Raw genomic sequence first — 12,487 nt, 5'->3', positions numbered from 1 at the left:
GCAATGTTCCTTTTTTATCTTTCTCTGCCTGAAAGAGTTAAATATCAGGTATGTAAGTGGCTGACTCAGTCCTGACCCAGACAGGAAGTGACTACAGTGTGACCCTCACTGATAAGAAATTCCAACTATGAAACACTTTCCTAGCAGATAATGGCTTCTCAGAGCAGGAAAGAGATAAAAAAAAGGGGAATTTCTTATCGGTGAGGGTCACATTGTAGTCACTTCCTGTCTGAGTCAGGACTGAGTCAGCCACTTACATATCTGATATTTAACTCTTTCAGGCAGAGAAAGATAAAAAAGGAACACAGCATAGTTATTTGTGTGCTAGGCACTGTACATACACATGTCTATCTCATCATGTCACATGTCACTTCGGGTATCCTTTAACCCTAAAGGTGGAGAAAATAAAAACAAAAACAGGAACACAGCCGAGTTCTAAGTAAGACTGGGACTGTGCATACATGTTTATCTAATCATTTCATTTCAGGAATCCCTTATTATTATGTATGGTATTTACAAAGCTCCAACATATTACGCAGCACTAGACAATAAATAGGGATACATACAATGTTAACATGGGGTGTCAAACAGAAATGGGCCGGATTCAATACACCAACTGGCCAGATAAGACCCGCAATTTGCCCAGCCCTCCTCTAGATGCATGTCTCTTGGTAGAGATCGGTACCTGAACCCATGGGCGACATTGGAGGGCTGAGGCTGACAGACGCATCGCTAGCCTACAGTGTTTTGTTTCTATGTGGGGGAGCGACGCAGGACTGACATGATGTATCAGGTTGAATCGCTGGCTGATTGGTCGAGAGAGGTCAGGGGCTACTGTATACATGTTGGACTTTTCAGAGGCGGTCATTATTGACCACCTTGGTTGAGTTTCATATGGAGTCTGTATGGAGCATTACTTTTGATTCGCCCTATTTCAATTTGCATGTTAAGCCCCATCTACACGATACGATTCTTTGTACGATTCGATTACGATTCTATTTACGATCCGATTAAATCCAACATGTCCGATCGGGTTTCGATTCAATTCGATTTGCCATTGTTCTGCAATGGCAAATCTAATTGAATTGAATCCCGATCGGACATGTCGGATTTAATTGGATCGTAAATAGAATCGTACAAAGAATCATATCGTGTAGATGGGGCTTAAGGGTCCGTACACACATTCAATTTTAATCTGCAGATGACCGGCCAATTTTACCACTGCCATGTAGTATGAGGGCCAACAGAGTTTGAATACAATGAACAAACTGTGTAGGTATGTTCTCATATTACAAGGAAGTGGTAAAATTGGCCAGTCATCTGCAGATAAAAATTGGATGTGTGTACAGGCCCTAATCCGAATTAAAATTGCATGCGCGCCAGAAAAATAAGCATCTCATTGACAAAGTATCTCTTCTCAGAGATAAACAGATAAACTAAGGGAAGAAAACACAAAAGAAGAAACTATTTTTCAATGCAATTCAATAAAACCAGGCACACATACACACACTCACAAATAAGGAATTATACTTACTAGTCATTGTGTCACCAAGAAATTAAATCCCTGATGGACGATTTCAATAAACGGCAATTTGAGCCTAGAATGCAACATATTTAAATAGGAAACAAAGTCAAATTTATAGACAGTTACTATATTAAAAAAAAAAAAGATCACATTAGTGCTGGCTTTTTAAATGTATTTACACTGTGCTTGTTTCTGTAGATTGCTAGCAGTTTCCCTAAATGTAACTGAGTGGACAACAACAATTAAATGTTTGTGGAACTTTAATTAGTAGAGATGTTTTTCATAAACTCCAGGTGAAACTCACCTGTAACAGTATTTTTTAAGAGTCTTCAGGTACCCGAGAGATGACTGTCTCCATCCCCTTTAGAAACACAAAAGACACCTAATTATGCTTAAAATGGAAACTTACAGTGGGGTCTGGCTACACTCGATACCGGCATCAGTTCTCAAATGTATTATTTGCCTATATGGAACACAAACTACATCAGTACTTACATATGGGGTGTTTCTCATCTGGCCATCTTCCCTACCCATCCTGCAGCTTTTGCTGGCCTCTGTAGTTCCTGATGGTATCACGTGCATGCAAGGAGATGTAGCCCATGGATGCAAGTTCAGAGCTGTCACCACAACGCCGGGAATTACAAATGTCACCAGAAACTGTTGGGAAGTAATGATCCCCCCCCCCCCCCCCCCAAAAAAAAAAAAAAAAAAAACCATTCACCATTACGAACCTCCCTTATGTGTACTTTCATTTTATTTATTTATTTTTAAATCTGGTACTCAAGTCACTTTAACCACTTAACGACCGCCCCCAGCCGATGGGCGGCGGCAAAGACCGGGCCCAAACGACCGCAATACGCCCATCGGCGGGGGCGGCTGCGGGAGTGGCTGTGCGGCGATCGCGTCATTCGTGACGCGATCAGCCGCCGGGGACTGGCTCCGCCCACCGTTCGTTGTAACCCGCCGGCCGTTCGGAAGCGCCGGCGGGTTACTAGCACCCGGATCGCCGCATGTAACAAGTATAATAGGCTTTGTAATGTATACAAAGCCTATTATACTGGCTGCCTCCTGCCCTGGTGGTCCCAGTGTCCGAGGGACCACCAGGGCAGGCTGCAGCCACCCTAGTCTGCACCCAAGCACACTGATTTCCCCCTCCCCTGCCCCCTGATCGCCCACAGCACCCCTCAGACCCCCCCCTGCCCACCCCCCAGACCACTGTTTGCACCCAGTCACCCCCCTAATCACCCATCAATCACTCCCTGTCACTATCTGTCAACGCTATTTTATTTTTAAGTCCCTAATCTGCCCCCTACTCCCTCCTGATCACCCCCCCCCACCCCTCAGATTCTCCCCAGACCCCCCCCCCCCCGTGTACTGTATGCATCTATCCCCCCTGATCACCTGTCAATCACCTGTCAATCACCCGTCAATCACCCCCTGTCACTGCCACCCATCAATCAGCCCCTAACCTGCCCCTTGCGGGCAATCTGATCACCCACCCACACCAATAGATCGCCCGCAGATCCGACATCAGATCACCTCCCAAATCCATTGTTTACATCTCTTATCTCCTCTAAACACCCACTAATTACCCATCAATCACCCCCTATCACCACCTGTCACTGTTACCCATCAGATTAGACCCTAATCTGCCCCTTGCGGGCACCCAATCACCCGCCCACACGCTCAGATTGCCCTCAGACCCCCCCTTATCAATTCGCCCGTGCAATATTTACATCTGTTATTCCCTGTAATAACCCACTGATCACCCATCAATCACCCCCTGTCACTGCCACCCATCAATCACCCCCTGTCACTGCCACCCATCAAACAGCCCCTAACCTGCCCCTTGCGGGCAATCTGATCACCCACCCACACCAATAGATCGCCCGCAGATCTTCTCTCCTCTAAACACCCACTAATTACCCATCAATCACCCCCTATCACCACCTGTCACTGTTACCCATCAGATTAGACACTAATCTGCCCCTTGCGGGCACCCAATCACCCGCCCACACCTCAGAACGCCCTCAGACCCCAGCCCTGATCACCTCGCCAGTGCATTGCTTGCATCTATTTCCCCCCTCTAATCACACCTTGAGACACCCATCAATCACCTCCTGTCACCCCCTAGCACACCTACCCATCAGATCAGGCCCTAATTTGCCCCGTGTGGGCTCCTGATCACTCGGCCAAACCCTCAGATCCCCCTCAGACCCCCTTCCGATCACGTCCCCAGTGCATTGATTGCATCTATTTTCCCCTCTAACCGCCCCCTGAGACACCCATCAATCACCTCCTGTCACCCCCCTAGCACTCCTATCCATCAGATCAGGCCCAATACATCCTGTCATCTAAGAGGCCACCCTGCTTATGACCGCTTCCACAAAATTTGCCCCCTCATAGACCACCTGTCATCAAAATTTGCAGATGCTTATACCCCTGAACAGTCATTTTGAGAAATTTGGTTTCCAGACTACTCACAGTTTTGGGCCCGTAAAATGCCAGGGCAGTATAGGAACCCCACAAGTGACCCCATTTTAGAAAGAAGACACCCCAAGGTATTCTGTTAGGTGTATGATAAGTTCATAGAATATTTTATTTTTTGTCAAAAGTTAGAGGAAATTGGATTTTTATTGTTTTTTTCACAAAGTGTCATTTTTCACTAACTTGTGACAAAAAATAAAATCTTCTATGAACTCACCATACCCCTAACGGAATACCTTGGGGTGTCTTCTTTCTAAAATGGGGTCACTTGTGGGGTTCCTATACTGCCCTGGCATTTTAGGGGCCCTAAACCGTGAGGAGTAGTCTAGAATCCAAATGCCTCAAAATGACCTGTGAATAGGACGTTAGGCCCCTTAGCGCACCTAGGTTGCAAAAAAGTGTCACACATGTGGTATCGCCGTACTCAGAAGAAGTAGTATAATGTGTTTTGCGGTGTATTTTTATACATACCCATGCTGGGTGGGAGAAATCTCTCTGTAAATGGACAATTGTGTGTAAAAAAAATCAAATAATTGTCATTTACAGAGATATTTCTCCCACCCAGCATCTGTATGTGTAAAAATACACCCCAAAACACATTATACTACTTCTCCTGAGTACGGCGGTACCACATGTGTGGCACTTTTTTGCACCCTAAGTGCGCTAAGGGGCCCAAAGTCCAATGAGTACCTTTAGGATTTCACAGGTCATTTTGCGACATTTGGTTTCAAGACTACTCCTCACGGTTTAGGGCCCCTAAAATGCCAGGGCAGTATAGGAACCCCACAAATGACCCCATTTTAGAAAGAAGACACCCCAAGGTATTCCGTTAGGAGTATGGTGAGTTCATAGAAGATTTTATTTTTTGTCACAAGTTAGCGGAAAATGACACTTTGTGAAAAAAAACAATTAACATCAATTTCCGCTAACTTGTGACAAAAAAAAAAAATCTTCTATGAACTCACCATACTCCTAATGGAATACCTTGGGGTGTCTTCTTTCTAAAATGGGGTAATTTGTGGGGTTCCTATACTGTCCTGGCATTTTAGGGGCCCTAAACCGTGAGGAGTAGTCTTGAAACGAAATTTCTCAAAATGACCTGTGAAATCCTAAAGGTACTCATTGGACTTTGGGCCCCTTAGCGCAGTTAGGGTGCAAAAAAGTGCCACACATGTGGTATCGCCGTACTCAGGAGAAGTAGTATAATGTGTTTTGGGGTGTATTTTTCCACATACCCATGCTGAGTGGGAGAAATATCTCTATAAATAGACAATTGTGTGTAAAAAAAATAAAAAAATTGTCATTTACGGAGATATTTCTCCCACCCAGCATGGGTATGTGTAAAAATACACCCCAAAACACATTATACTACTTTTCCTGAGTACGGCAATACCACATGTGTGGCACTTTTTTGCAGCCTAACTGCGCTAAGGGGCCCAAAGTCCAATGAGCATCTTTAGGCTTTACAGGGGTGCTTACAATTAGGCACCCCCCAAAATGCCAGGACAGTGAACACACCCCACAAATGACCCCATTTTGGAAAGTAGACACTTCAAGGTATTCAGAGAGGAGCATAGTGAGTCCGTGGCAGATTTCATTTTTTTTTTTCGCAAGTTAGAAGAAATGGAAACTTTTTTTTTTTTGTTGTTGTTGTCACAAAGTGTCATTTTCTGCTAACTTGTGACAAAAAATAAAATCTTCTATGAACTCACCATGCCTCTCACTGAATACTTTGGGATGTCTTCTTTCCAAAATGGGGTCATTTGGGGGATATTTGTACTATCCTGGAATTTTAGCCCCTCATGAAACCTGACAGGTGCGCAGAAAAGTCAGAGATGCTTGAAAATGGGAAAATTCACTTTTGGCACCATAGTTTGTAAACGCTATAAGTTTTACCCAATCCAATAAATATACACTGAATGGTTTTTTTTTTTATCAAAGACATGTAGCAGAATAACTTTCGCGCTCAAATGTATAGGAAATTTTACTTTATTTGAAAAATGTCAGCACAGAAAGTTAAAAAAGTCATTTTTTTGACAAAATTCATGTCTTTTTTGATGAATATAATAAAAAGTAAAACTCGCAGCAGCAATCAAATAGCATCAAAAGAAAGCTGTATTAGTGACAAGAAAAGGAGGTAAAATTCATTTAGGTGGTAGGTTGTATGACCGAGCATTAAACCGTGAAAGCTGCAGTGGTCTGAATGGAGAAAAAGGCTCTGGTCCTTAAAGAGACTCCGTAACAAAAATTGCATCCTGTTTTTTATCATCCTACTAGTTCCAAAAGCTATTCTAATGTGTTCTGCTTTACTGCAGCACTTTCTGCTATCACTATCTCTGTAATAAATCAATGTATCTTTCCCCTGTCAGACTTGTCGGCCTGTGTCTGGAAGGCTGCCAAGTTCTTCAGTGTTGTGGTTCTGCTATGAACTCACCCTTTATGCACACTGCCTGTGTATTATTTAGATTAGAGCAGCTTCTCTCTTCTCTCTTATCTTTTACAAGCTGGATAAATCGTCCTCTAAGCTGGCTGGGCTTTCACATACTGAAGAATTACAGACAAGGGCAAAGCTGTTTGCAGGAGAAAAACAAGCAGCCTGAAACTTCAGTGCATGAGAACTGCAGGGGGGAAGAAACACACAATGATCTCTTAAGATTCAAAAGGAAGGGTGTATACAGCCTGCTTGTGTATGGATGTATTTTCTATGTGTGGACATGCTGTACATCAACCTACTTCCTGTTTTGGTGGCCATTTTGTTTGTTTATAAACAAACTTTTTAAAACTGTTTTTAACCACTTTTAATGCGGCGAGGAGCGGCGAAATTGTGACAGAGGGTAATAGGAGATGTCCCCTAACGCACTGGTATGTTTACTTTTGTGCGATTTTAACAATACAGATTCTCTTTAAGGGGCGAAAAGACTGTGGTCCTGAAGTGGTTAAGTACCTTAGCATTCTCACATGACAGTTCTGCATTCTTGGATGCTCTGATTTTGAGACACTTGTTGGTTACTGCTTTAAAGGACACCCGAAGTGAAAATAAACGAATGAAATGAATGATTGTATCCATCTTCCTTCTCCTAAAATGACTTTTTAAGATATTCTACAGTTTAACTTTATGTCTAAATCTGCTTTTTAATTGCTTCTGAGAGCAGGAAAGAGATAAAAAGTTTTAACTGTTTTATTGTTTTTGCTCAATGGACCCATTCATTGAAGTATGCCAGAGGTAAAATCTATGAACTATTGATCCTTTTTATCTCTTTGCTGCTCTCAGAAGCAATTTTCTGCTAGGAAAGTGTTTTATAGTTGGAATTTCTTATCAGTGAGGGTCACACTGTAGTCACTTCCTGACCAAGTCAGGACTGAGTCAGCCACTTACATACCTGACATTTAACACTTTCGGGCAGAGAAAAAAAAAAAAAAAGGAACACAGCATAGTTATTTGTGTGCTAGGAACTGTACATACACATGTCTATCTCATCATGTCACACGTCACTTCGGGTATCCTTTAAGTATTGATGGAATAAAGCAACACAGGACTTTTGTGGGGACTGCAGTGCAACAGTTCAATTGACATGCACACACATAGGGGAGTAGGAGGAGAAACGTGTGCCATAGAGCAGGGCTTCCCAACCCTGTCCTCAAGTACCACCAACAGTACACGATTTTCAGAAAACCACAAACATTCACAGGTGAGGTAATTAGTGTCTCAGCAGAACTGATTAAACTACCTCTGTGTACTTCCACAAAACATGCACTGTTGGTGGTACACAAGGACAGGTTGGGATGGAGCAGTGCTTTTCAGCGCTGATAGATTTGGGCGCAGCCGGCGCCACCATAGACAATAATAGGAATAACATCTATAGCGGTGTTCAGTGAGTAACGTCGGCGCCGTCAGAAGACAGAGCCGAAGTTGCTTAAAAAACAAAATAATTCGGCCTCCAGCAATTATTCCCCACTATCCATGGCAGCCTAGAGGGGGAATAGTAATTAACAGCCCGGACTTGTGCAGAAGCAGGATCAGCCATATATTGGCTGTATCCTGCGCCGATTTCAAATGTATGCAGGTTGGGAAGCTCTACCATAGAGGTTCCTTGTCATAATAAAAATGGTAGTATGCAAAAGGTAGTAAAAATAAGGCTGCTCAAATGCACCTTTCACTGTTTACTCCTGTGATGTTTATGCCAGGGAGGAGTGGGAAGGGGGCACTCTAACAAAAAAATGTATTGAAAGAAAATTAGAACGTTAAAAATAAAGTCTTCTTTTAAAAAGCTATGGCAATTGAAGTGAATTACCTGAAAACATAAATAAAAACGGTACTCACCTATTTATCCATTGACCACAAAACAGAACCTGTTGTCAGCGACCCTAGTTTGGCATTCTTATTTGGAAATTAAATGTATTTTCCTGGCAAGATCAAACCATCATTGGAAAAGCGGAGTCTCAGCTTTCCTCTGCTCTGGGTCCTGAGTCGGTGCAATCCATGGGTCTTAAAAGAATGCTGTCCCTGCGCTTGGCTGCAGAACGTAGCCTAAAAGACATGCAGAAAGAGGAGATGAGGGCTGCTCCCAGGCACTCAGGACTCATTGTTAGGGGAAAGAAAAATAGGAAGGGGTCATCTGCCCCCAAATGCTTTTAGAGAGTTCAATAGCGAGCAAACTGGGTGAGAGGTAGCTCACTGCTGCTGTTCATCCTGTCGGGTTTGTCTGGTACTCCTCTGGCACAATCAAAAACTGAGACTCTACAACAGCAGTTCGACCTCAGCAGGGTAGTAAATAGAATTTTCACAGGGGGCTGCCAAACTAGGGTCACCAAAGGCGAGTTCTCTTATGCAGTCAACTAGATAATACAGAGGTAACATAAAATCTAGGATAGGAAATGGAATAGGAAAAAAAGAAAGGAAAAAACAAACAAAAAAAATAAAAAACACAAAACTTAGGAAAGAGAAATTTAAAAAAAAAAAAAAGTGGGTGAATTAGAAAACAAACAAAAGGTGGAAGCTATTTAAAAAGATGGTGTCTAGTCCAACACCGTTCTGCATGTCTTACTGACCAGGGCTGCTACTTCATGTAGTGTAGAATCTCTTACCACCCTACCACCCAGGTGCCTGACTGTTTATGCAAGATCTACAATTACAACTGCAGTTCTTGCACATCTTCAATGTTATGAGTTGTGCATAGATTAACACTAGTTGACATAGTTATGCACACCCTGGCAGTAGAGAATGTGAAGTACGACCAGCAGAAGGCAGTGGGAGCACCAAGTCAAGTGCCTATTTAAGGAAGAACTGACCGGCTGCCTTGTCCAAAGAACCAGCTGGTGTGTGTATGAGGTTTAAAGTAAAACTGAGATGGAGGGGACAATAAGAATTTTACTAACCTGGGACTGTAGTCAGTCAGCTCCAGTGTTGTCCTCCATGTCCGATCTGTTGAGCTGCTGCAGCCAAATGTAAGTCTGCAACTCAGGGGCTACTGTGCATGCACTGCTCAGAACAATGTGCCTCCATGACATTGTTCCCGTGACAAGGAACGTTCTGCACATGCACACTTACAAGTCTAGACTAACTGAGCATGCCCGGGGTGCTCCTGGCTATGAGAGCTCAATCGAGAAGGCGTGTAGCGAGGGCCGCGCATGCGCAGTAGTCCACAAATGGCTCAGCTCTGGACTGTACTGGGGCTGATACCGGCTAAATGAATCAGATCGAGATGAGACCCCAGGAGTTGAGTGGGGGTTTGAAGAAGCTCCAGGTAAGTAAAAATTCTCCTATCCTTTCCACGCGAGAGGAAAAAAAAAAGGCAAAATATAGATACTTCCCTCAGTAGAGGAAAGCCTCTGGATAGTCCAGAGACTCCCCCCCATCCTATTTCACCCAACCAATCGAGCACTGGGAACCTCTGAACATATTCAAAAAGGGCTTTTTTTAAACTGTGGCCTTGCTCCCATTCATGTACACGAGCACCCACACTGAGCACGTGCCGCTCATGCATGGCTTTTATCTTCTACACGAGTGGCTCCTGCGCAGTGCGTTAGTGCTCATATAGACTGAAGTCCATCAGTGAAGAGGGACCCAGCAAGCAGGTGGGGCGGAGGAGGATCAGAGAAGCCTCTGGATCATTCAGACTTACTTCTACTAAGGTATTTTTTTCCTCTCACAGGTTTACTTTAAAGTGAACCCGAGGTGAGAGTGATATGGAAGCTGCCATATTTATTTACTTTTAAACAATACTAGTTTCCAGTCATCCCTGCTCATCTATTTGGCTGCAGTAGTGGCTGAATTACACCAGAAACAAGCATGCAGGTAATCCTGTCAGTTCTCACAATATTGTCAGGAACACCTGATCTGCATATGCTTGTTCAGGGTCAATGGCTAAGGGCCCGTTTCCACTATTGCGGTGCGGAATCGCCGCATATCACCGCTGACAAAATCGCATGCGGATGCGATTCTGCATGCGTTTTTGCCGCGATTTCGCATAGGCAGGGTATATGCGATTTTAACCATGTCACTGCCTGTGTCAATTTACATTACTTTCAATGCAAAATCGCGGGAAAAAAACGCATGCAAAAAACGCATGCGATTTCCCTATTAAATACATTGCCTGCAATTCGCCTGCATTCCACACGCGGGCGAATTCTGCAGGGTCTACCGTGCAGAAAAATCCTGCACAGAAAAACGCAAATGAAAACTGACAAGTGGAAACAGTCCCATCCACTTGTATTGCTTATGGGAATCCACATGCGTTGTCTGCATGCGGATTCGCGCTAGTGGAAACGGGCCCTAAAAGTATTAGAGGCAGAGGATCAAGAGGACAGCTAGGCATCTGTTATTGCTTAAAGTGTACCTGAGATGAAAGCTTATCCTGTATTTATATTTACCTGGGGCTTCCTCCTGCCCCACGAGCTCTGTGAAATCCCTCACCGTTCTCCTTGGCCGTTCTATTCTGCCGCTATCTGGCCCAGTAATCCGGCCAGTTGCAGTCAGTTGTGCTCCTTCAGCTCCTGCCCCTGGGAGCTTTCTGCGCGTCCGCAGGGCGCTCCTGCCAGCAAGCGGCGGAGCCGCACATGCGCTGAAGATCTTGGCTGGCCTGACAGCAGAGGAACTGAGGGGCCGAGAAGGATGGCAAGGGACTTCACTGACCTCTTGGGACAGGAGGAAGCCCCAGGTAAGTATAAACACAGGATAAGCTTTCAGCTCAAATTAACTTTAAAAGGAAATAAATATGGCAGCCTCCATACCACTCTCACCTCGGGTTCACTTTAAGGCATGAAAGGGCAATGCTGAACTGGCACTAGCTCTAGTGTCTGCTTTTCGTTTACAGCATTTCGTTGGGATGGGATTTGGTATCACTGGTCATTACACCTCAGTTGTTGAAAAAAAAAGGCCCTAGTCTATATTAAGATACCTAGCAAACTTTTCCCTCATATGGAGAGTAATCGAAACACTTCAGTTCCTCCAACACCACGAAAATAAATAAACACATAATCTACAGGTGACAGCAGTGTTAGAACAACCCGACTAGTTCATAGAAAACATTTTGTACTGTACTGTATTTATTATTTTGTATACTTAACGTAAAACACAAAAACAAACAACTTACGTGTCCACAAGAAGGGTACCTAATGATGATGTTCCGGAGATTTCCTGTTTCGTCATTACATGAATTCCGGTGGAATGTCAGATATTGCAGCCCGGAAGCAGCCTTCCTCACTGAGTATCGCGCATGCTCAGTGGGAAGTTAGACATTATTTAGCTGAAATATCTCCGCTTCCGCACCACGTACACTCCCGAAATTTTCAGGGGAGGGAGGGGATCCCCAGATCCACCTCTGTGTCGAATTGCAGCCCCCTAGCCCCGCTAGTTCCCGAGATAGGTTTGCTGAAATCAGTCTCGGGAACCAGCGGGGCTCGGGGGCTGCAATTCGGCACAGAGCTAGATGTGGGGGTCTCCTCCCTCCCCTGAAAATTTCGGGGGTGTACGTGGTGCGGAAGCGGAGATACTTAGGACGTTTCACACGTGGCTTCACAATGTAATGGGGCGCAGGCTCCTACTGCGCATGCGGGGCTGCAATATCTGACATTACACCGGAAAAGTTCTGGAGACAGGATGTGCGTAAGGTAGGCGGAGTTAGCGTCTTTTCCGTTGCATGCCCTGTTGCTAGGGAGACGCTAGTAGCGTGTGCTAGCAACTGAGTTTGGGTGACAGACAGCTGGAGAACCGGGAGACGGATCCAAAATGGTGAGTGATGTGATAGAATATGGATTGGACATTTATATCAATTGTAGAATATAGTTTGAGTATTGGATATTATATATCATTTGTAGAGTGACGCTAAACTCATAGCAGTATTTTACTGCCGCTGAAATTACAATTCCAAATACCTTAGTTACGCTTGTTTTATTACAACGTAAGCAAATAAGTAGAGAGGCTACCGGTTAGATTGAGTGAAGGGAGGAGAGAGAGAAAAATGGGGCTATAAACTC

General features: G+C 44.2%; 1 protein-coding gene across 6 annotated transcripts in view; it reads right to left on the bottom strand.

Annotated features, from left to right (window-relative positions):
* The window catches only part of BLZF1 (basic leucine zipper nuclear factor 1), a 41,799-nt gene extending 30,034 nt beyond the window's left edge, over nt 1-11,765 (bottom strand). Inside the window, exons 1-5 of one of the 6 annotated variants that reach the window (XM_068269807.1) lie at nt 11,605-11,765; nt 8,334-8,540; nt 2,021-2,182; nt 1,830-1,886; nt 1,535-1,598 (exon numbers count right to left, since the gene is read on the bottom strand). In XM_068269807.1, the coding sequence (XP_068125908.1) occupies nt 1,535-1,541 (7 nt within the window). In that variant the 5' untranslated portion in view covers nt 1,542-1,598; nt 1,830-1,886; nt 2,021-2,182; nt 8,334-8,540; nt 11,605-11,765. The remainder of the gene's footprint in view (nt 1-1,534; nt 1,599-1,829; nt 1,887-2,020; nt 2,183-8,333; nt 8,541-11,604) is intronic. The other 5 variants (XM_068269809.1, XM_068269808.1, XM_068269810.1 and 2 more) reach the window with 5 other exon arrangements.
* Nucleotides 11,766-12,487: the final 722 nt, after the last annotated feature.

Source organism: Hyperolius riggenbachi, chromosome 2 (genome assembly GCF_040937935.1).
Source record: "Hyperolius riggenbachi isolate aHypRig1 chromosome 2, aHypRig1.pri, whole genome shotgun sequence".
Taxonomy (NCBI): Eukaryota; Metazoa; Chordata; class Amphibia; order Anura; family Hyperoliidae; genus Hyperolius; species Hyperolius riggenbachi.
The sequence above is the reverse complement of the archived record's forward strand: the minus strand, read 5'-3'. Positions and strand labels throughout refer to the sequence as shown.